Here is a 25,642-nt window from a genome sequence, read left to right on the forward strand (position 1 = left end):
CTGTGCTGGGGACGGCTGTGCGTGGCTGTGGCTGTGCTGGGGTGGCTGTGCGTGGCTGTGCTGGGGCGGCTGTGCTGGGGACGGCTGTGCGTGGCTGTGGCTGTGCTGGGGCGGCTGTGCGTGGCTGTGGCTGTGCTGGGGGCGGCTGTGCTGGACGTGTAAAACACGTACCGCACATGGACATTGTCCGTGTGTAGTCCGTGTGCCGTGCAGGAGACAGCGCTACATTAAGGCTACGTTCACACTAGCGTTGTGCGCCGCTGTGTTTAAAATGCAGATCCAGGTCCCCCCCCCGCCGGTACGCACCCCCCCTGGTGTGCCCCCCCCCCCCCCCCCGCTGTGATTAAAATACTCACCTAGCTTCCGGATCCCTCGCCGCAGCGTCCTCTTCTGGCCGCAGCCTTTCCTGTATGCGGTCACGTGGGGCCGCCGATTAAAATCATGAATATGCGGCTCCGCCTCCCAAAGGGACGGAGCCGCATATTCAGTACTGTAATCGGCGGCCCCACGTGACCGCATACAGGAGAGCCTGCGGCCAGAAGAGGACGCTGTGGCGAGGGATCCGGAAGCTAGGTGAGTATTTTAATCACAGCGGGGGGGGGGGGGGGGCACATGGGGGGGGCGCACAGGAGGTGGGAGGGGGGTGCGCACAGGGTGTGGGTGGGGGGTGGAGCCCCCACGGCCGGTATATTATGGGGGGAAAATTAAGTTCGGCTGCGTCACTCTGGTCCAGACTGCGCAGGTGCGGTGCGTCGCGCTTGCGCAGTCTATAAAGGCTTCGGACAGAGTGACGCTCCCACCGTTATATTATAGATAATATAGCACAGTCCCTTAGTGTATAGTGTACTCACTTATTATGCATAGCACAGTCCCTTAGTACAGTGTACTCACTTACTGTATTATGTATAACACCATCCTTTATTATGTATCATCCTCTCTAGTTATATATGGTGCTGTCATTTATTATATAGCTTCCTCTGCTATGTACAGCACTGTCTCTTACATAGGGTATTCTTATTATATTTGTTATTCACAGTGCCATCTTTAATTACATAATCCTCTCTTGTTAGATATAAGATGACTGCTGATGGAGCACTCCTGTGTACACTGTGAATTGTCAGCAAGCTGTCAATAAGTTGTGAGGGTGAGGTTACACAGATTATCTGGACTGGTTTGCACACAACAACTAGTCCTCTAATGATAATCTCCTGTTTATAAAACACTGATTGTTTTGAAACTGCAGCACACAGCCTAGTTAGTGCCACATTCCTGGAATCAGGGTTGCTGCACCTACATTATGTCGCTCTCAGATTAAATAGCAGAGCCCTGCTGACAGATTACCTGCAGATTACCTGCATCTCAAAAACATTTCTAGAATTCGCCCTTTTCTTACTTTCGACTCTGCAAAAACTCTTACTGTTTCACTTATTCATTCTCGTCTGGACTATTGTAACTCTCTACTAATCGGCCTCCCTCTTACCAAACTTTCCCCGCTCCAATCTGTCCTGAATGCTGCTGCCAGGATCATATTCCTCACCAACCGTTACACCGATGCCTCTACCTTGTGCCAGTCATTACACTGGCTACCCATCCACTCCAGAATCCAGTACAAAACTACTACCCTCATCCACAAAGCACTCCATGGCTCAGCACCACCCTACATCTCCTCTCTGGTCTCAGTCTACCACCCTACCCGTGCCCTCCGCTCCGCTAATGACCTCAGGTTAGCATCCTCAATAATCAGAACCTCCCACTCCCGTCTCCAAGACTTTACACGTGCTGCGCCGATTCTTTGGAATGCACTACCTAGGTTAATACGATTAATCCCCAATCCCCACAGTTTTAAGCGTGCCCTAAAAACTAATTTGTTCAGACTGGCCTACCGCCTCAATGCATTAACCTAACGATCCCTGTGTGGCCTATTTAAAAAAACAAAAAAACAGGTTCCTCGCATCATGTTCTCATACACTTTATGCAGTTAATAGCCCTCTGTGTCTGTACTGCTACATACTTAGGCAGTTAACTGGTTCATGCAGCTTTACATGAACTCCCGAGCCTTACACTATGGCTGGTCCGAATAACTAAAGCAATTGTTACCATCCACCTCTCGTGTCTCCCCTTTTCCCCATAGTTTGTAAGCTTGCGAGCAGGGCCCTCACTCCTCCTGGTATCTGTTTTGATCTGTATTTCTGTTATGTTGTAATGTCTATTGTCTGTACAAGTCCCCTCTATAATTTGTAAAGCGCTGCGGAATATGTTGGCGCTATATAAATAAAAATTATTATTATTATTATTATTATAGCAAAGTCAGCGACTTATTTTAAAAGCCCAAAATTATATTGCCTTTGTATGTGTAATGCCATTGTTCAAGTGTAAGGCAATGTTCAATACACATCTCATCTTCAGTAGGAGATTTATGGTGTGCCAAGAGGAAACAGATGGGTTTGCATCATGTATGCATTTGCATATGTTATTTGTTGTAATTTAACCAATCTGACTCTTATGCAAGGAATGAAGTCCAATGGTGCATGCTGCAATTTTTCGACACAGTCACATTGTTCGTGTGGAAAATTAGTCATGTACATAGCACCACTGACTATTGTGGATATTTTGTGGATTAAGACAAAACATAGATGGAAAATATGGTAAATTCAGCCTGTGTCTCAGTAATTCCTCATGTATGTCCAATGTCCGCCTGAAAGCTACAATGTATGTCACTCGCTAGTCAAACAATATATTCCCTGGAGGGTTTCATTGTAAAATCAGATGAAGTGGAATGGATGGGTATTTATAAGAGAATGAAGCAAATCCGGCTTTCCTAAACACAAAAAAACAAAACAAGCCATGCATATAGACTACTCTGAAACTACACTTTTGAGGGATTTGTAGGCTAAATGAGGTCCTCTGGATACATTTAGATTATTCTCTGGAGTGCATGCTCCAAATGTGGTGACAATATAAGATGTAATATAAGATTTACGCTCACTGGGAAATAAGATGGATGAACTGCTAGCCCTGTGTAAAACCCAGACGGGGTTCAAAGAATGCAGTCTCATGTGCTTTACAGAAACCTGGTTACATGGGGAGGTCCTTGATTCAAGTGTCTCGATTCCAGGGTTTCACACTGTCTGGGCTGATAGAGACAAAGCTAAGTGTGGTAAGAAGAAGGGTGGTGGGTGATACTATACATTAATGGTGACTGCTGATTGCAGCAGCATATTGCTGTTAAGGAAAGTCACTGCAGTCAAAATATTGAACTCTTAGCAGTTGGCCTCAGGCCCCACTATCTACCTAGGGAATTCTCCATTTGCATTACAGTAGTCATGTATATACCTCCATCCGCAAACCAAGAGGCAGCTGGGGAAGTATTGTTTGGGGTGTTAGATCGCATTCAGACAAAGCACCCAAACTCGTTAACTGTAATCTCTGGGGACTTTAACAGATTCATGATCTCAAAGGCTCTTGAAAAGTTCTATCAATACGTAAAATGTGCCACAAGGGACAACAGTATATTGGATCTGCTCTATGCGAATGTTAAAGATGCCTATTCATCGTCTGCACTGCCCCCCCCCCGGGGAAATCAGACCACAACCTCATACTATTGACTCCATCATACCAAACTGTTGTTAGTAAACAACCAGCGACAATAAAACTAATCAGGAAGTGGACTCCAGTGGTGGAGGCAGCTCTACAAGACTGCTTTGAGCTCACAGACTGGGAGGTGATATGCGACAGGGAAGAGCATGATGATGTAAATCATATTGTCAGGCAAGTAATGGATTATATAACTTTTTGCACTGACACTGTTGTACCAGCTAAAAAGATTTGATGTTACACAAATAACAAACCTTGGATTACAAAAGAATTGAAACATTTACTAAACAAGAAAAAAAATTGCATTTAAAATTAAGTATACAAAGAAACTGAAATTGATACAAAGGGATTTAAAAGTGAAAATGCCTGTGAGGTGTTCCGAATTAAATGAGAAAATAAATTGTCACATAACAATTCCAGGGAGGTGTGGTCTGGCATGAAACAGCTAACTGGGTTCAAGGCAAAGCCGGAGCTTGGGGAAGTGGATCTGCCCTTGGCTAATGATGTGAATGAGTTTTTCAACAGATTCGCAAACACAAGCACAGCGTCATCAGGAATGGGGGATGAAGCTGCGAAAGGATTGGCAGCATTGACATTGGGCATAAACTGCCTGCTTTCACTGTCTCCCAAAGCGACGTGAGAAAACAGTTTAGTAGACTTGTTATTGGCAAAGCAGCTGGGCCCGATGGCCTCAGCCCACGTGTCCTCAGAGCATGTGCAAACCAACTGTGTACTGCCTTCCAGGAGCTGTTTAACTGGAGCCTTCAATCACAGGGTGTACCAGAACTGTGGAAGACCACCTGCCTGGTGCCGGTTCCTAAGACCACTTTTCCAACTTCCCTACAAGAATATCGTCCTGTGGCCTTAACATCACATGCTCTGAAGTCGTTGGAGAGAATAGTACTCGCCTACTTGTGCCCAAGGGTTAGGGCTTTTACTGACCCCCTGCAGTTTGCGTACCAGCAGAGATTGGGGGTGGATGATGCTGTTATGTCTCTGCTACATACAGTTCATTCATTCTTGGACAATGATGGATCTGTAGTTCGCGCCATGTTCTTTGACTTCTCAAGTGCTTTCAATACCTTACAGCCGCCCTTACTACGTAATAAGTTGACTGATATGGCGGTAGATGAGGGGAGGGTGAACTGGATAAGCGACCACCTGACAGGCCGCAATTTGTAAGGATAGGGGAGGTGGTATCTGGCAGTGTACGGAGCAGTGTTGGAGCCCCTCAGGGTACAGTGCTGTCGCCCTTCCTCTTCACATTGTATACAGCTGACTTTCAGTATAAATCAGATTTTTGTCACCTACAAAAATTCTCAGATGACTCAGTGATTGTAGGGGGCATTGTGGGGGGCCGGGGGGAGGAGGAATATAGAAGGGTGGTTTCTGACTTTGTGGATTGATGCCGGACTAACTGTCTAGAACTAAATGTAAAGAAAACCAAGGAGTTGGTGGTAAGTTATAGAAAGAAAAAGGAGGATTACATACTGATCAATATTGCTGGCCAGGAGGTTGAGATTGTTGAGATCTACAAATATTTGAGGGTTCACCTTGACAGTAAACTCGATTGGAGGTGTCATACAGAAAAGGTTTACAAGAAGGGAATGAGCAGACTGTACTTTCTTCGGAAGCTCAGGTTGTTCAATGTGTGCAGTAAAATGCTGGCAATGTTCTACTAGTCCGTTGTGGCAAGCGCCATTTTTTTTGCTATCATATGCTGGCAGGGCCGCCATCAGGGCATTACAGCTGTGACTGGCGTATGGGGCCCGGTGAGCAGAGGGCCCCCTCTTACCTGCTCACCGGGCCCCTACCGGCAGCCGCAGGCTGAACCGGGCCCTTAGCGGCGGCCGGCGCTACAGCTGTTTAACCCTATTGACGTGCGGGCCCGCGCCCGCACGATAGTTAACAGCCGCCAGCCGCAGTGTGCAGGTCGCCGGCGTCTGACGTCATTGTCAGTCGCCGGCGAGTGCACGCTGCAGCTGCGTGGAGAGAGCAGGAGCGCGGCAGGTAAGCAGAACTTTTTTTTCTTTTATTGAGAGTGGCGATCCTGGGGGGGCCAGGGCAGTAAAGCTGGACACGGGGGGGCAGAAAGCTGGACACAGGGGGGGCAGAAAGCTGGACACAGGGGAGGCAGAAAGCTGGACACAGGGGGGGCAGAAAGCTGGACACAGGGGGGGCAGAAAGCTGGACACAGGGGGGGGCAGAAAGCTGGACACAGGGCGGGCAGAAAGCTGGACACAGGGGGGGCAGTAAAGCTGGACACAGGGGGGGCAGTAAAGCTGGACACAGGGGGGCAGAAAGCTGGACACAGGGGGGCAGAAAGCTGGACACAGGGGGGGCAGAAAGCTGGACACAGGGGGGGCAGAGTGCTGGACACAGATGGGGCAGAGTGCTGGACACAGATGGGGCAGAGTGCTGGACACAGATGGGGCAGAGTGCTGGACACAGGTGGGGCAGAGTGCTGGACACAGATGGGGCAGAGTGCTGGACACAGATGAGGCAGGATTGGAAACAGATGGGGCAGAGTGATGGACACAGATGGGGCAGGATTGTACACAGATGGGGCAGAGTGCTGGACACAGATGGGGCAGAGTGCTGGACACAGACGGGGCAGAGTGCTGGACACAGATGGGGCAGAGTGCTGGACACAGACGGGGCAGAGTGCTGGACACAGATGAGGCAGGATTGGAAACAGATGGGGCAGAGTGCTGGACACAGATGGGGCAGGATTGGACACAGACGGGGCAGAGTACTTGACACAGATGGGGCAGGATTGGACACAGATGGGGCAGAGTGCTGGACACAGATGGGGCAGGATTGGACACAGATGGGGCAGAGTGCTGGACACAGATGGGGCAGAGTGCTGGACACAGATGGGGCAGAGTGCTGGACAGAGATGGGGCAGAGTGCTGGACAGAGATGGGGCAGAGTGCTGGACAAAGATGGGGCAGAGTGCTGGACAGAGATGGGGCAGAGTGCTGGACAAAGATGGGGCAGAGTGCTGGACAGAGATGGGGCAGAGTGCTGGACAGAGATGGGGCAGAGTGCTGGACACAGATGGGGCAGAGTGCTGGACACAGATGGGGCAGAGTGCTGGACACAGATGGGGCAGAGTGCTGGACACAGATGGGGCAGAGTGCTGGACACAGATGAGGCAGGATTGGAAACAGATGGGGCAGAGTGATGGACACAGATGGGGCAGGATTGTACACAGATGGGGCAGAGTGATGGACACAGACGGGGCAGAGTGCTGGACACAGATGGGGCAGAGTGCTGGACACAGATGGGGCAGAGTGCTGGACACAGATGAGGCAGGATTGGAAACAGATGGGGCAGAGTGCTGGACACAGATGGGGCAGGATTGGACACAGACGGGGCAGAGTACTTGACACAGATGGGGCAGGATTGGACACAGATGGGGCAGAGTGCTGGACACAGATGGGGCAGGATTGGACACAGATGGGGCAGAGTGCTGGACACAGATGGGGCAGAGTGCTGGACACAGATGGAGCAGAGTGCTGGACAGAGATGGGGCAGAGTGCTGGACAGAGATGGGGCAGAGTGCTGGACAAAGATGGGGCAGAGTGCTGGACACAGATGGGGCAGAGTGCTGGACAGAGATGGGGCAGAGTGCTGGACAGAGATGGGGCAGAATGCTGGACAGAGATGGGGCAGAGTGCTGGACAGAGATGGGGCAGAATGCTGGACAGAGATGGGGCAGAGTGCTGGAAAGAGATGGGGCAGAGTGCTGGACACAGATGAGGCAGGATTGGAAACAGATGGGGCAGAGTGCTGGACACAGATGGGGCAGGATTGGACACAGACGGGGCAGAGAGCTGGACACAGATGGGGCAGGATTGGACACAGATGGGGCAGGATTGGACACAGATGGGGCAGAGTGCTGGACACAGATGGGGCAGGATTGGACACAGATGGGGCAGAGTGCTGGACACAGATGGGGCAGAGTGCTGGACACAGATGGGGCAGAGTGCTGGACACAGATGGGGCAGGATTGGAAACAGATGGGGCAGAATGGATACAGATGGGGCAAGATTGGAGACAGATGGGGCAGGATGGATACGATGGAGACAGATGGGGCAGGATGGGGAGATCATATGGGGCAGAATGGATACTCATGAGGGCAGGATGGGAGAACATATGGCTGGAGCCTGGAATGAGACACACGGGGGCTAGGATGGCGAATATTACCATAGGGGCTAATTAAGGGATATTATTATTGCAGTGATGTATTTATTTTATTTTTTGAGTATACTGTTTTAAATAGGGGGGCGGTCCTGTTACTGTCTAGAGTGATACTATGTTGCCTTCTTCATGTGGTGTAATGTAGAAGTTGGGAAAATTAAGTAATGTATTCTACAAGCGGAACTCGAGATAACTGTTTCATTTCCTGCAGAGACGAGTCCTGGCTGGATGAAGTGATGGCGGTCTGTGCTGGATGAAAGATGAAGGACTTCACCTAGGGACGTCACTGGTGAGTCAGTGTTACTTATACACTGACACTATACACTGTATACTATATACAGAGGTCCTGTGTACAATGTCACCAGTGATCACTGTATTACCTATACATTATATACGGAGCTCCTGTGTGTAATGTCACCGGTGATCACTGTATTACCTGTACACAGACACTGCTTACTAATTACAGATCTCCTGTGCATAATGGCACTGATGGTGATAGTATTGTGGGTTTTTTTTTTTTATTACTGATCAGTATTGTAGTATTCAGTCATTGGTGGTAATATGTGGTCTGGTCATGGTGTAGCGGTATTTGTTCCTTGTATTTTATATTATTCGATCACTGTGTTGGTATTATGTCATCTGGTCATAGTGCTGTGGTATTTGTTCCTTGTATGTAGTATTATAGGTCATTTTAAAAATTGAAAAATAAATAAAAATATACCTAAATTGTATTGCATATTTTAACAAATATTTAATAGGTTACAGTAGAGTAGGGCCCGGCCAAAAGTGTCTACCGTGTTATGGTGGTGGCTTAAAAAAATTTTGGCCAAAACAAAAGCTGCCGGCTATATGTGCAATCTGGTGATGGGAACTGTGAATGTGTGATAGGTGAGAAGTGGAGATTTTCCAAGAGAGAGCGGTGGGACTGTGGACAGTTTGTGGGGTGGAGCCTGGAGGCGGGGCTGGGGTGGAGCCTGGGCGGAGTTTAAAGGGGGCCCCGAAAATTTTGCCAGTATGGGGCCCCAAAATTTCTAGTGGCAGCCCTGTATGCTGGGGCAGTAGTGTGCAAGTATCTGAAGCTAATAAACTCAACAAACTTATCAAGAAGGCAAGTGCGGCTGCTGGCCTCCATCTGGACCCTTTTGAGGAGGTATTGGAGGATAGAATTCAGAAGAAGGGTAGGGCTATAATGATCAATAAAACACACCCACTTTACGAGCTGTTCTTGAAGCAGAAGAGCACATTCAGCAGCCCCTTAGGGTATGTGCACACGTCAGGATTTCTTGAAGAAATTTTCCTGACAAAAAACGGACATTTCTGCCAGAAATCCGCATGCGTTTTTACCGCGATTTTACCGCATTTTTCATGCGTTTTGGCTAGTTTCACACTAGCGTTTTTCTGATCTGCGGAGGGCTGCGGACTTCCTCCGTGAAGCCCCGCCCTCGGCCGCACCTCCGCCGCTATCTCCGCCTACTTCTGCATGCGGCCCACGTACCTATCTTTAACATTAGGCATGCGGCTGTATGCGGATGCTTCCGCATGCGTCGTTTTGACGATGCGGAGAAAAAAAAATTGCTACCAGCTGCGTCCTACGCTGGTTGCCGTACCGTCAAAACGACGCATGCGGAAGCATCCGCATACAGCCGCACGACCTGCGTACCTAATGTTAAAGATAGGTACGCAGGCCGCATGCGGGCCGCATGCAGAAGTAGGCGGAGATAGCGGCGGAGGTGCGGCCGAGGGCAGGGCTTCATGGAGGAAGTCCGCAGCCCTCCGCAGATCAGAAAAACGCTAGTGTGAAATCGGCCTTTGACGCGTTTTTGGTGCGTTTTTTGTGCGTTTTTTCCAAATGCATAGAATAGCGGGAAAAACGCAGAAAATCCGCAAAATTAATGAACATGCTGCTTTTTTTTTTACTGTGATGCGGTTTTTTCGCAGTAAAAAACGCATCATGTGCACAAAAATTGCAGAATGCATTCTAAATGATAGGATGCATATGTCTGCGGTTTCTAATGCGGTTTTATCGCATTTTTATCATGGAAAATTGCAAAAAAAATTGCAAAAAAACCTGAACGTGTGCACATACCCTTAATCCTACTAAGGTGTAAGAAGGAGAAATTCAGGAAATCGTTTGTACCTACTGATATGAGGATGCATAATAATTTCCTAAGGGTGGTATACAACAATGACTGATTGCTGGTGTACTAATGTCAAATAACAGTGACTAATATACCTGAACTACCCACAGTTATTTGTTATGCAATGTTGGTATACTTGTGCAAGATTTGTGTCCCAATATTTTATGTATTGCTGTTTGAATTGCTGCTGTAATACCGTAATTTCCCCCGGGATCAATAAAGTGTATCGTATCGTATCGTATCGTAAAGCCCAAAAATTAAATATTACCATAAAAAGACAATATAATAATCACATTTTATTGTCCTGGAGTTTTATCAGTTATAAAGCAATAATGACTTTTTAAGAAATTGAGTGATGACCAATGTAATATTGTAATGGAAGACAGTTGTCAATCAGCATCGCACCAGCAGGTGCACATCGGTAGCTGAAATTTTAAATAGGCATTTCAAAAAGAAGCCACTGCTCCACCCGGAGGATCAGTGATATCCTGTTCTGCTTTAGTATCAAGTGTCCTGTTATCTTTGACTTTCAAACTACTGTAATAACAATGAAAGAACATTACCATGGCAACCATCGTGACTACTGTCATCGCTCCACTTTATCGCTCTGAGATTACCTTCCCATTTAGCGTCTGGCATGGACCCTGGAAAATCTGTTGGAAAAGGAAAGTAGAACATTGTCTCAGGAAGAGTAAATCACCAGTGCATATAAATTAAATGTGTGAGGAAGGAATTTCCTTTTTCAGAGCAAAAATTATTTCATGTGATAGAGAGTAACGCTGTAGATGCCAACTATTTGTCACAGTCCACATCTGTGTCTTACAGCAGGGGCTGGAGCTGAGCTGTAAAAGTTAAATTAATGTGTTTACTTTAACTAAATTAAGTTAACAAGGTGAATCTCTAACAGTGATGTTTTAATGGAAATTGTGCCGTGGTTATGCAACAGAATTTCAGGACCTTGATTGGTTACCTGTAGATGGGTTTACCTGAACAGTAAAGTTCGGGGTCCGTACCAGACACCTAGTGTCAGTGGACAAACCCCAAACACGGACTTCTCCAGGAAGTCAGTGTTATACTGTTTGGCGTTCGGTAGCCCGAACATTGGCTGTTTCCCATGCTGTCAACTGCGATAAGTTAGTTACCTGCCTGTCAGAGCACTGCAGTTCCCATGTTGTCAGAAAATAGCATGTGAGACAACAGTAAAAAGGTTACTGCCGGTCACAGGCGTCAGATGATGAAAAAGTGCTATTCTCATCAGTGTACTCCTGCTGTCGCTGATAGCAAAAAATGAAGTGGGGTCTCTTCTATTTTTGGCAACCAGTGCAGGCAAAACTGACAGCTTAGGACTGCAACCCACCGTTGTCAGCTTTATCGTGGCTGGTTATCAAGAATAGAGATGTCCAACGCCATTTTTTAAAATTATTTAAATAAATAGATTTGTAAAAAATTTTATTGGGTCCACCTCCATTTTTGACAACAAGACAAGCTAAAGCAGACAAAACACCTAAACAATAGTGCCCTCTCGGCCAACAGGGGGCATACCTCTAGGCCAAACCATATAAACTTAAAACTGCCTTAGACGCACCAGACCTGTCTAATGATAATAAGTAAAACTAGATCTAAAAGATCATACTCAATAATGGAATAGTCATTGACCAAAGGTCTGTGCCGAAAAAATAGAGGTATAGAAATAAATATGCAAAAGTCATTTATTAAAGTATTAAATATACAGAAACATACTATAAGTAAACACAGTATATTGATAAAAGGATGTAAGAAAAATGCAACAGCTAAAAGATAGCATGTATAGATGGCAAAAACAATGCTAGAGATAACATGAAAAATTCGAGCACCCTACTCTGACCACATGCCAACATGTGGGTGCTGGTATTCTCAGACTGGGAAAGGGCCATGTATTTTGACCCTCCCCAGCCTAAAAATAGCAGTTCACAGTCACTCTAGAAAAGGAGCATCTATTAGAGGCATCAATTCTGGCACTATGTCCGGCTTCTTAGCCAATTAACTCCATTCACCTCACTGATGTCACCACTAGCATGAGAAAGTTTGCATGCCCTAGTGGTGACATCAGTGAGGTGAGCAGAGTTAATTGACTATGAACTCCACTCACCTTATTCACTTCATCATGAGACACTGATGTTGTGCTATTGTGTGCAGTTCAGTGTCTCTGCTAGCTACCAGGCTGAACTCTCGCATCATGCCAATATTCAGCATGGCATCTAGATGTAGCAGAGGTAGATTTATAATGAAACAACTGGATTATGTTCTTGTGGAACAGGTAAGGAATATTTACCGGGGACATGGGCATCAATGGATTAGGCATAAAGGTAAGTATAACTTAACTTTTTTCTTTTTATTTCAAATAAAGCAGTCAGTGTTTATTTCAAATAAAGGATTTTTATTCTTGCTGTGTGTTGATTTCAAAACTTACTATGGGGTTAGTAATGGGGGCGTCTTATAGATGCCTCTCCATTACTAACCCCTGTGTTGTGAATTCCGCTCTTGGGCTCCCTCCGGTGGTTGTAAGTGGCACTTTTGTGAGTTCTGCTCTTGGGCTCCCTCCGGTGGTTTAAAGTGGAATGGCTGCTCCTTGGATTTAGCTGTCAGCAGCTGCTTCCACTGATTGTCTATTCTGCTCGGCTAATTAGCCTGGCTCTTTCCTTCAGCTTGTGCCACTTGTCAATGGTTCCTGGTTGGATTCACATCTCTTTGGATTTCCCTGTTATCCTGACCAGTTCAGCAAAGCTAAGTCCTTGCTTGCTCTTTTCTGTCCACAGGTTGTGGACTTATCCGTTCTGTGCTTTTTATGTTTGTCCAGCTTTTCAGTATGAATTAATTCAGTGTTGCTGGAAGCTCTGGGAAGCAGATTTACCCTCCACACCTTTAGTCAGGTGTGGAGATTTTTGTAATACTGACCGCACAGTATTCCATCCTGTCCTATCTATCTAGCTAGACTGGCCTCCTGTGCTCATCCTGGTTTCATTCTGTGTATGTCTTTTCCCTCTCCACTCACAGTCATTACTTGTGGGGGGCTATCTATCCTTTGGGGATTTTCTCTGAGGCAAGATAGTTTTCCTGTTTCTATCTTTAGGGGTAGTTAGTTCTCAGGCTGTGACGAGGTGCCTAGGGAGTGTTAGGAGCATCCCACGGCTACTTCAGAGCTCGTCCCATGTTGCTCCTAAACCACCAGATCATAACACCCCTGGGCTTCATGTCAGCTGGCAACACAAAGCTGACATTAACCCCAACCCTATTACCCCACTTGCTACCACCACAGGGCAAGTGGGAAGAGCAAGGCTAAAAGCCAGATTTGGTTTATCTTATGGATGCACCATTTTTGTGGTGGCTGAGGGCTGATGTTTTATTCTGGGAGGGGGTCATTCTCCATGGCTCTTTCCTAGGCTAATAATAACAGCCCCCAGCTGTCTGTCTAGCCTTTGCTGGGTATTGAGCATAGGGGGACCCCAAATAATTTTTTGGGGAGAGTCTCCACTATAATAACCAGTAAAGACTAAAAAAAAGAGCTACTGTATAAACTGATATTAATAGCATGGGAACCTTTATGGATATTGTCTCCTGCTCAGAATATTAACATCAGCCCCCAGCAGTTGACTTTCCCTCTGCTGATTTTGAAAATTATGGGGAACTCGCACACAATTTTTAATGATAATTGTTTTTATTTATTAACAAGAAGAGTAAGGTCACATGAGTTCATAACAGATGTTTCTCTTGCTTTGCAAGTGCCAGTGTCAGACCGAACAACGTCCGCAAGTTCAGCACTTGACACTCCAACATTCAACAGTATGGCACTGTAGCTACCGTGGGATTTGATGGCTTGAACTCAGATAACCTCAGGTTACCAGAGTTCACAACCACCGGTTTTCCTGGCAGCTGCGAGACTCTGAAACCTCATGGGAAAATTTGAGGGACCTTTTAAGGTTACTGAAGTTTCCAGCTGCTGGAACATCTGGAGCCTGTGAACTAAGGTTACTTTGGGTGTGTATTTTACTGTACTTAATAAATAAAAAGTAAATGAAATAAATGGTGTGGGGTCCCCTGTAACTGTTATACAAAGCTGAGGGAAAGCCGATGGCTGATCCTAACATTCTGGAACAGGCCAATATTCATAAAAGTTCCCAGGCTATTAATATCAGCTCCCAGCTGTTTGCTTATTCTTTGCTGGTTATTATAGGTGAAACCCCTCAAAAAATGATGTGGGTCCCCCCTGTATTCAATAACCAGTGAAGGCTAAACAGACAGCTGCAGACTGATATTAATAGCCTAGGGGCTATCATAGGGGCCATGGCTATTTTTGTCCACCTCCAGAATAAAAATATCAGCTCTCAGCACACCTAGAAATGGCTCATCCATCCAATTATTTTTACCAAGAAGAGAAGAAACCCCAAGTCATTTTTTAATTAACTAATTTATTTATAGCACTGGCGCCGGCTGATGAATACTCTCCTCAGCCTCGCCTGCTCTCGCTGCTATCAGCAATAGCAGGCATACGCTGATGATAGTAGTACTTTCTCATCAACCAATGCCTGTGTCCAGCAGTAACATTTTTACAGCCTGTCACAGCTGATGGCTCACATGCTGTCACCTGACAGTGTGGGAACCACAGCGCTCTGAGCATCAGTAACAATATTACCACCTATCAGAGCCCGTGTTTGCCGTGCTGTCACACAGATGACAGCATGGCAAACAACAGATGTTCGAGCACCCCTTTTATTTGAATGAGGTCTGGGTTCAGGTTCTGGTTTGGGTACTGTTCTAATACCCGAACCAAACTTTTTTTAAATTATTGGCGGGACCTAAACATCCATGTGTTTGCCCATCACTAGTTACCTGCTGAAGAATCTGCTGCTATCTTGGTACTCTTGTGCAGATCAGCCACAGGCTAAGCTTCATAGGATTTTTACTATATACTGCAATACATAGTGTTGCAGTATATAGTATAAGGCTACTTTCACACATCAGTTTTGTGTCGTCAGGCTCAATCCTTCGTATTTTGGAAAAAACGGATCAGTCGCAAATTGTCAAAAACTGATTCGACAGATCTGTTTTTTTGGTGGATCCGACTAGGTGATCTGGCTATTTGAATCCTGGGGAGGAGAGAGAGATGCCAGAATGTAAAATGCTAATGCACATACCCTAAAATAATTAGAGCATGCTCATGCTCAGTTTAAAAAAAAGGAATCCATCGCTGGATTCCTTCATTTGACGGATCCGGCGCCATAGGCTTCCATTCTAGCAAACACCAGGTGGCGCCGGATTCATCGCTGTCCTTTTTTTCGACTGACACAAAAACATTACTATGCTCGTTTTCTCCAGCTGCCGGAAAAACAATTTTCGACGAATCCAGCGAAAAACGGATGAAACGTGAGGCCACCCATCACAATCCGCCGCTAATACAAGTCTATGAGAAAAAAACTGATCACGTCAACTTTTGCAGGATCCGTTTTTTCAAAATACGCCAGATTGAGCCTGATGGCACAAAACTGATGTGTGAAAGTAGCCTAAGCAATCGTCTCAACTTTAGCAATCAGTGCCAGGCAACTGTTGCCAAAGTAAATAACAACATGGGATTCAGGTCCAGGTAGAAAAGGAGAACTAGGGTTATCAAGGGAATTGGTGGACTGCAGAATCACGACAGGTTAACAAACTAGGAATGATTCAGTTTGGAAAAAGACAGCATAGGAGCATAATCATATTACATGTACAAAAAATGAATGGACTGTATGTAATTATCTTTTTACAAGGGGGAATCCTCAATATCTTGAGGAAAGAAAGTATTACCATCATCACAGTCTGGAATTCTTAACTATAAGAGCAGTGAGATTATGGAACCTTCTGGTAGATATTGTTGTGATGGATGATTCATTGAAAAACTTCAAGTAGGACCTGGGTGCCTTTGTAGAAAAACATAATATTACATGTTATGGGCACTAGAATTCTGGTGAAGGGATATGGATACAGTGAAATAGTCTGACTGCTGTATTTGGAGTCGAAAAATATATTTTCCCCCAGTTGGGACAATTATCATCTGCCTCATGGGATTTTTGCTTTCCTTTGAATCAACACTTTCGGATTAAAGGTTGGATCGACAGACTTGTGTCTTTTTACTCCCTTATTAACTATGTCATTATGAAGCTCAGATATATTTTAAATGTATGGGATTTGTGAATTTTTATAGAAAATTGAATAATTGTGTAAATGCATCGCAGTTGAAATTAGATTGTGAGTTCCTTGCTTTTTGTATTTTTGCGCAAAGCTTGCTTTGGTGATGTAAGAAAATGGAAAATTATCTTATTCTCACAAACTGGAGTGTAGAACAGGATATTGTATTATAGGACCTCAGCTAATGTTTGTAAACGTCACTTTTTAATGTAATTTCTGTGAGTGTATATATACAGTGAAGGAAATATTTATTTGATCCCTTGCTGATTTTGTAAGTTTGCCCACTGACATGAACAGTCTATAATTTTAAGGGTAGGTTAATTTTTACATTGAGAGATAGAATATCAAAAATAAAATCCAGAAAATTACATTGTATAAGTTACATAAATTTATTTGCATTTGCAGAGAAAAATAAGTATTTGATCCCCTACCAAAAATTAAGAGTTCTGGCTCCTACAGACTGATTAGACTCTCCTAATCAACTTGTTACCAGCATTAAAGACAGCTGTCTTACATAGTCACCTTTATAAAAGACTCCAGCCCACAGACTCAATTAGTCAGTCAGACTCTAACTTCTACAACATGGGCAAGACCAAAGAGCTTTATAAGCATGTCAGGGACAAGATCATAGACCTGCACAAAGCTGGAATGGGCTACAAAAAAATAAGTAAGACACTGGGTGAGAAGGAGACAACTGTTGGTGCAATAGTAAGAAAATGGAAGAAATACAAAATGACTGTCAGTCAACATAGATCTGGGGCATCATGCAAAATCTCACTTCGTGGGGTATCCTTAATCATGAGGAAGGTGAGAGATCAGCCTAAAACTACACAAGGGGAACTTGTTAATAATCTCAAGGCAGCTAGGAACACAGTCACCAAGAAAACCATTGGTAACACATTACGCCATAAAGGTTTAAAATACTACAGTGCCTACAAGTTCCCCCAACTCAAGAAAGCATATGAGCAGGCCCATCTGAAATTTGCCAGTGAACACCTGGATGATTCTGTGAGTGAAAGGGAGAAAGTGCTGTGGTCAGATGAAACAAAAATTGAGGTCTTTGGTATTAACCCAACTCGCTGTGTTAGGAGGAAGAGAAATGCTGCCTATGACCCAAAGAACACTCTCCCCACTGTCAAGCACGGAGGTGGAAACAATATGTTTTGGGGGTGTTTCTCTGCTAAGGACACAAGACTAATTCACCGCATCAATGGGAGAATGGGTGGAGCCATGTACCGTAAAATCCTGAGTGACAACCTCCTTCCCTCCGCCGGGACATTAAAAATGCGTCGTGGCTGGATCTTCCAGCAAGACAATGACCCAAAACATACAGCCAAGGCAATAAAGGAGTGGCTCAAAGAGAAGCACATTAAGGTCATGGAGTGGCCTAGCCAGTCTCCAGACCTTAATCCTACAGAAAACTTATGGAGGGAGTTGAAGCCCCGAGTGGTCAAGCGATAGCCTCAAAATCTTAATGATTTAGACATGATCTGCATAGAGGAGTGGACCAAAATTCCTCCTGACATGTGCACAACCTTCATGCCAGCAAGGGTTTTGCCACCAAGTATTAGGTCCTGTTTGCCGGAGGAATCAAATACTTATTTCTCACTGCAAAATGCAAATACATTTATATAAATAATACAATGTGATTTTCTGGATTTTATTTTTGATATTCTATCTCTTAAAGTTAAAATTAACCTACCTTTAAAATTATAGCCTGTTCATGTCTTTGTCAGTGGAAAAGCTTACAAAATCAGCAAGGGATCAAATAATTTCATTCACTGTATATATACATATGTGTGTGCCTAAATAAATATATATACACTGCTCAAAAAAAAAAAGGAAATACTAAAATCCCACATCCTAGAAATCACTGAATGGAATATTCCAGTTGTAAATCTTTATTCATTACTAGTGATGAGCGAGTGTACTCGTTGCTTGGATTTTCCCGAGCACCCTCGGTGACCTCCGAGTATTTACGACTGCTCGGAGATTTAGTTATCGTAGCGGCAGCTGAATGATTTACAGCTACTAGCCAGGCTGAGTGCATCTGGGGGTTGCCTGGTTTCTAGGGAACTCTCACATGTAATCAAGCAGGCTAGTAGCTGTAAATCATTAAGCTGCCGTGATGAAAACTAAATCTCCGAGCAGTCATAAATACTCGAGAGGTCACCCGAGCATACTCGGGAAAACCCGAGCAATGAGTACACTCGCTCATCACTATTCATTACATAGTGGAATGTGTTGAGAACAATAAAACCTAAAAATGATCAAAGTAAATCACAACTAATATCCCATGGAGGTCTGGAATTTAAATGATGCCCAAAATCAAAGTGGAAAATGAAGTTACAAGCTGATCCAATGTCAGTGGAAATGCCTAAAGACAAGGAAATGATGCTCAGTAGTGTGTGTGGCCTCCACGTGCCTGTATGACCTCCTTACAATGCCTGGGCATGCTCCTGATGAGGCGGCGGATGGTCTCCTGAGGGATCTCCTCCCAGACCTGGACTAAAGCATCCTCCAACTCCTGGACAGTCTGTGGTGCAACGTGATGTTGGATGATGGTGCGAGACATGATGTCCTAGATGTGTTCAATCGGATTCAGGTCTGGGGAACGGGTGGGCCAGTCCATAGCTTCAATGCCTTAATCTTGCTGGAACTGCTGACACACTCCAGCCACATGAGGTCTGGCATTGTCCTGCATTAGGAGGAACCCAGGGTCAACCGCACCAGCACATGTTCTCACAAGGGGTCTGAGGATCTCATCTCGGTACCTAATGGCAGTCAGGCTACTTCTGGCGAGCACAGGGAGGGCTGTGCGGCCCTCCAAAGAAATGCTACCTCACACCATTACTGACCCACTGCCAAGCTGGTCATGCTGAAGGATGTTGCAGGCAGAAGAACGCTCTCCTTGGCGTCTCCAGACTCCAGACATTGAATTTGCCAATCCTGGTGTTCTGTGGCAAATGCCAAGAGTCCTGCACGGTGTTGGGCTGTGAGCACAATCCACATCAGTGGACATCGGGCACTCAGACCATTCTCATGGAGTCGGTTTCTAACTGTTTGTGCAGACACATGCACATTTGTGGCCTACTGGAGGTCATTTTGCAGGGCTCTGGCAGTGCTTCTCCTGTTCCTCCTTGCACAAAGGCTGAGGTAGCGGTCCTGCTGCTGCATTGTTGCCCTCGTACAGCCCCCTCCATGTCTCCTGGTGTACTGGCCTGTCCTGGTAGTGCCTCCAGCCTCTGGACACTACGCTGACAGACACAGCAAACCTTCTTGCCACAGCTCACATTGATGTACCATCCTGGATGAGCTGCACTACCTGAGCCACTTATGTGGGTTGTAGAGTCCGTCTCATGCTACCACGAGTGTGAAAGCACAACCAACATTCAAAAGTGACCAAAACATCAGCCAGAAAGCATTGGTACTGAGATGTGGTCTTTGGTCCCCACCTGCAGAACCACTCCTTTATTGTGTGTGTCCTGAAAATTGCCAATAATTTCCATCTGTTGTCTATTCCATTTGCACAACAGCATATGAAATTGATTGTCAAACAGTTTGATTTCACAGAAGTTTTATTTACTTGGAGTTATTATTCTGTTGTTTAAGTGTTACCTTTATTTTTTTGAGGAGCAGTGTATATATATATATATATATATATATATATATATATATATATATATATATATATATATAGTGTATATATATATATACAGTTAGGTCCATATATATTTGGACAGAGACAACATTTTTCTAATTTTGGTTATAGACATCACCACAATGAATTTTAAACAAAACAATTCAGATGCAGTTGAAGTTCAGACTTTCAGCTTTCATTTGAGGGTATCCACATTAAAATTGAATGAAGGGTTTAGGAGTTTCAGCTCCTTAACATGTGCCACCCTGTTTTTAAAGGGACCAAAAGTAATTGGACAGATTCAATAATTTTAAATAAAATGTTCATTTCTAGTACTTGGTTCAAAACCCTTTGTTGGCAATGACTGCCTGAAATCTTGAACACAAGGACATCACCAGACGCTGTGTTTCCTCATTTTTGACGCTCTGCCAGGCCTTCACTGCGGTGGTTTTCAGTTGCTGTTTGTTTGTGGGCCTTTCTGTCTGAAGTTTAGTCTTTAACAAGTGAAATGCATGCTCAATTGGGTGGAGATCAGGTGACTGACTTGGCCAATCAAGAATATTGCACTTCTTTGCTTTAATAAACTCCTGGGTTGCTTTGGCTTTATGTTTTGGGTCATTGTCCATCTGTAGTATGAAACGACGACCAATCAGTTTGGCTGCATTTGGCTGGATCTGAGCACACAGTATGTCTCTGAATACCTCAGAATTCATTCGGCTGCTTCTGTCCTGTGACACGCCATCAATAAACACTAGTGACCCAGTGCCACCGGCAGCCATGCATGCCCAAGCCATCACACTGCCTCCACCGTGTTTTACAGTTGATGTGGTATGCTTTGGATCATGAGCTGTACCACGCCTTCACCATACTTTTCTCTTTCCATCATTCTGGTAGAGGTTGATCTTGTTTTCATCTGTCCAAAGAATGTTCTTCCAGAACTGTGCTGGCTTTTTTAGATGTTTTTTAGCAAAGTCCAGTCTAGCCTTTTTATTCTTGATGCTTATGAGTGGCTTGCACCGTTCAGTGAACCCTCTGTATTTACTTTCATGCAGTCTTCTCTTTATGGTAGATTTGGATATTGATACGCCGACCCCCTGGAGAGTGTTGTTCACTTGGTTGGCTGTTGTGAAGGGATTTCTCTTCACCATGGAGATTATTCTGCGATCATCCACCACTGTTGCCTTCCGTGGGCGCCCAGGTCTTTTTGCATTGATGAGTTCACCAGTGCTTTCTTTCTTTCTCAGTATGTATCAAACTGTAGATTTTGCCATTCCTAATATTGTAGCAAATTCTCAGATGGGTTTTTTCTGTTTTCGCAGCTTAACCCCTTAGTGACAGAGCCAATTTGGTACTTAATGACCAGGCCAATTTTTGCAATTCTGACCACTGTCACTTTATGAGGTTATAACTCTGGAACGCTTCAACGGATCCCGCTGATTCTGAGATTATTTTTTCGTGACATATTGTACTTCATGTTAGTGGTAACATTTCTTCGATATTACTTGCGATTATTTATGAAAAAAAATGAAAAAAAACGGAAATATGGCGAAAATTTTTAAAATTTTGCAATTTTCAAACTTTGTATTTTTATGCCCTTAAATCAGAGAGATATGTCACGAAAAATAGTTAATAAATAACATTTCCCACATGTCTACTTTACATCAGCACAATTTTGGAAACAAAATTTTTTTTTGTTAGGGAGTTATAAGGGTTAAAAGTTGACCAGCAATTTCTCATTTTTACAACACCATTTTTTTTTAGGGACCACATCACATTTGAAGTCATTTTGAGGGGTCTATATGATAGAAAATAATGAAGTGTGACACCATTCTAAAAACTACACCCCTCAAGGTTCTCAAAACCACATTCAAGAAGTTTATTAACCCTTTACGTGCTTCACAGGAACTGAAACAATGTGGAAGGAAAAAATGAACATTTAACTTTTTTTTGCAAACATCTTAATTCAGAACCATTTTTTTTATTTTCACAAGTGTAAAAACAGAAATGTAACCATAAATTTTGTTATGCAATTTCTTCTGAATACGCCAATACCCCATATGTGGGGGTAAACCACTGTTAGGGCGCACCGCAGAACTTAGAAGTGAAGGAGCGCCGTTTGACTTTCAATGCAGAATTGGCTGGAATTGAGATCGGACGCCATGTCACGTTTAGAGAGCCCCTGATGTGCCTAAACAGTGGAAACTCCCCACAAGTGACACCATTTTGGAAACTAGACCCCTTAAGGAACTTATCTAGATGTGTGGTGAGCACTTTGAACCCCCAAGTGCTTCACAGAAGTTTATAACGTAGAGCCGTGAAAATAAAAAATCTCTTTTGTTTACACAAAAATGATCTTTTCGCCCACAAATTCTTATTTTCACAAGGGTAACAGGAGAAATTAGACCACAAAAGTTGTTGTGCGATTTCTCCTGAATAAGTCGATACCCCATATGTGAGGGTAAACCACTGTTTGGGCGCACCGCAGAGCTTGGAAGTGAAGGAGCGCCGTTTTACTTTTTCAATGTAGAATTGGCTGGAATTGAGATTGGAAGCCATGTCGCGTTTGGAGAGTCTCTAATGTGCCTAAACAGTGGAAACCCCACACAAGTGACCCCATTTTGGAAACTAGACCCCTTAAGGAACATATCTAGATGTGTGGTGAGCACTTTGAACCCCCATGTGCTTCACAGAAGTTTATAATGTAGAGCCGTGAAAAAAAAAAATCGCATTTTTTCTACAAAAATGATCTTTTTGCCCACAAATTTTTATTTTCACAAGGGTAACAGGAGAAATTAGACCACAAAAGTTATTGTGCAATTTCTCCTGAGTACGCTGATACCCAATATGTGGGGCTAAACCACTGTTAGGGCGCACCGCAGAGCTTGGAAGAGAAGGAGCGCCGTTTTACTTTTTCAATGTAGAATTGGCTGGAATTGAGATTGGACGCCATGTCGCGTTTGGAGAGCCCCTGATGTGCCTAAACAGTGGAAACCCCCCAAAAGTGACACCATTTTGGAAACTAGACCCCTTAAGGAACTTATCTAGATGTGTGGCGAGCACTTTGAACCCCCATGTGCTTCACAGAAGTTTATAACGTAGAGCCGTGAAAAAAAAATTGCATTTTTTCTACAAAAATTATCTTTTTGCCCACAAATTTTTATTTTCACAAGGGTAACAGGAGAAATTAGACAACTAAAGTTGTTGTGCAATTTCTCCTGAGTACGTCGATACCCAATATGTGGGGATAAACCACTGTTTGGGCGCACCGCAGAGCTTGGAAGAGAAAGAGTGCCGTTTTACTTTTTCAATGTAGAATTGGCTGGAATTGAGATCGGACGCCATGTCGCGTTTGGAGAGCCCCTGATGTGCCTAAACAGTAGAAATCCCCCACAAGTGACCCCATTTTGGAAACTAGACCCCCCATGGAACTTATCTAGATGTGTGGTGAGAACCTTGAATGCCCAAGTGCTTCACAGAAGTTTATAATGCAGAGCCGTGAAAATAAAAAATATTTTTTTTTTCCACAAAAAAGATTTTTAGCCCCCAAGTTTTTATTTTCACAAGGGTAACAAGACAAATTGGACCCCAAAAGTTGTTGTCCAATTTGTCCTGAGTAGAGTTGAGCGACCTTGACCTTTTTAGAGTCGAGCCGGGTTTCGCGAAACCCGACTATCTCAAAAGTCGGGTCGAGTGAAATCGCCCGATTATGACGTAAAGTCGGGATCGACCGAAACACGAAACCCAATGCAAGTCAATGGGGCAGCATAGTCGGCAGTGAGTGGGGGCCAGGAAAACACCTAGAGTGCCCATTTTAATGTCAAAACCATCCATTCTTCTTAATGAAGCTTGTCAAGCGTAATTTACCTTATAATAATTGGAAGGCATTTGAAATTGGGGGTCATTTGGCTAAAGTTGTGGTGGGTAGGGCTGGTTCAAGTAATTAGTGGGCCCAGGAAATCTGGACCACGTCACGGCAGTGGAGCAGGGAGAGGTAAGTATTTCAACTTTGCAAGTGCTGTGAACCTGAGCAAGCAGGGGGGGCCCACTCGTTGGCATTGGCACTGGCACAGGGCCCCTCAAAGTACAGCGGTGTGTTTGCACGGCGGGGGCGCCTCCCACCGGCAGCAACACTTTTGCGTACCATGAGAGGCCCTGTGCCAGTGACGTCGCCAACTAGTATTCCTCCCCCCACCTGATGAAGGAACCTGCACTTTCATCTGCACCTTCCTGTTTGTCCCCGTGTAAGGTGGTATGGTATGCGGGAAGGGGGACCTGACTTTCAGCAGGGTCACAATCTTGCAGTGTAGCGTGCACGGGAAATGTTGCGTTATGGGTCAATGTACCAGCAGACTCATCTATCACTGGCTGGGCAATGGGCAGGATGAGGAGGAAACACAGATATAGGCCCAAAGAATAAAGTGGGCTAAATGCAGTTCAAAATTGGTAACACAGGACTAATCAGGGGGCATTGCAGTGGAGGACAACTGGAATGAGAGGCTGACACAGAGAGTAGGCCCAAATCAGTAAGTAGTCGAAATGCAGTTCAAAATTGGCAACAGTAGTAAACAGGCGGCACAGCTTTGTTCAGTGGAGGAGAACAGCAAGGAGTGGCAGACACCGATAGTAGGCCCCAACCCAACTAGTAGGCCAAATGCAGTCTAACATTAACAACTACTTAACGAGCGCCTGAAAACGGAATTTCAGGACAGGAAACCAGGAGAACAATAAGGAGCGGCAGACACCGATAGTAGGCCCCAAACCAACTAGTACGCCAAATGCAGTTGTTCCATTTAACCACAATTTAATGAGAGCCTGAAGATAGAAGTTCAGGAAAGGCAACCTGGAGAACACCTTGGAGTGGAACACACCATCTCTCTACACCCCATACCCAATTTGTAGGCCTAATGCAGCGTAGTTTCCAACAACTACTAAACAAGAGCATGATGATCGAAGCATTGGCGAGGAAACCTGGGGAACACCTTGGAGTGGAACACACCATCTCTCTACAGTGAAACACACCATCTCTCTACACCCCATACCCAATTTGTAGGCCTAATGCAGCGTAGTTTCCAACAACTACTAAACGAGAGCCGGAAGATCGAAGCTCAGGAAAGGCAACCTGGAGAACACCTTGGAGTGGAACACACCATCTCTCTACACCCCATACCCAATTTGTAGGCCCAATGCAGCGTAGTTTCCAACAACTACTAAACGAGAGCCGGAAGATCGAAGCTCAGGAAAGGAAACCTGGGGAACACCTTGGAGTGTAACACACCATCTCTCTACACCCCATACCCAATTTGTAGGCCTAATGCAGCGTAGTTTCCAACAACTACTAAACGAGAGCCGGAAGATCGAAGCAATGGAGAGGAAACCTGGGGAACACCTTGGAGTGTAACACACCATCTCTCTACACCCCATACCCAATTTGTAGGCCTAATGCAGCGTAGTTTCCAACAACTACTAAACGAGAGCCGGAAGATCGAAGCAATGGAGAGGAAACCTGGGGAACACCTTGGAGTGGAACACACCATCTCTCTACAGTGGAACACACCATCTCTCTACACCCCATACCCAATTTGTAGGCCTAATGCAGCGTAGTTTCCAACAACTACTAAACGAGAGCCGGAAGATCGAAGCTCAGGAAAGGCAACCTGGGGAACACCTTGGAGTGGAACACACCATCTCTCTACACCCCATACCCAATTTGTAGGCCCAATGCAGCGTAGTTTCCAACAACTACTAAACGAGAGCCGGAAGATCGAAGCTCAGGAAAGGCAACCTGGGGAACACCTTGGAGTGTAACAAACCCTCTCTCTACACCACGGAAGGGCTGATTCTTAGGAAGGAAGGCTGTCGGAAAGAA

At 44.9% G+C, this 25,642-nt stretch overlaps 1 protein-coding gene across 1 annotated transcript in view; it reads right to left on the reverse strand.

The window, feature by feature from the left end:
• The window catches only part of LOC138642486 (N-acetyllactosaminide beta-1,6-N-acetylglucosaminyl-transferase-like), a 113,829-nt gene that overhangs the window by 16,180 nt on the left and 72,007 nt on the right, over positions 1–25,642 (reverse strand). The window contains exon 2 of the mRNA XM_069730670.1: positions 10,502–10,591. Coding sequence (XP_069586771.1) covers positions 10,502–10,591 — 90 coding nt within the window. The remainder of the gene's footprint in view (positions 1–10,501; positions 10,592–25,642) is intronic.

The sequence above is a fragment of the Ranitomeya imitator genome, chromosome 6, assembly GCF_032444005.1.
Source record: "Ranitomeya imitator isolate aRanImi1 chromosome 6, aRanImi1.pri, whole genome shotgun sequence".
Lineage (NCBI taxonomy): Eukaryota > Metazoa > Chordata > Amphibia > Anura > Dendrobatidae > Ranitomeya > Ranitomeya imitator.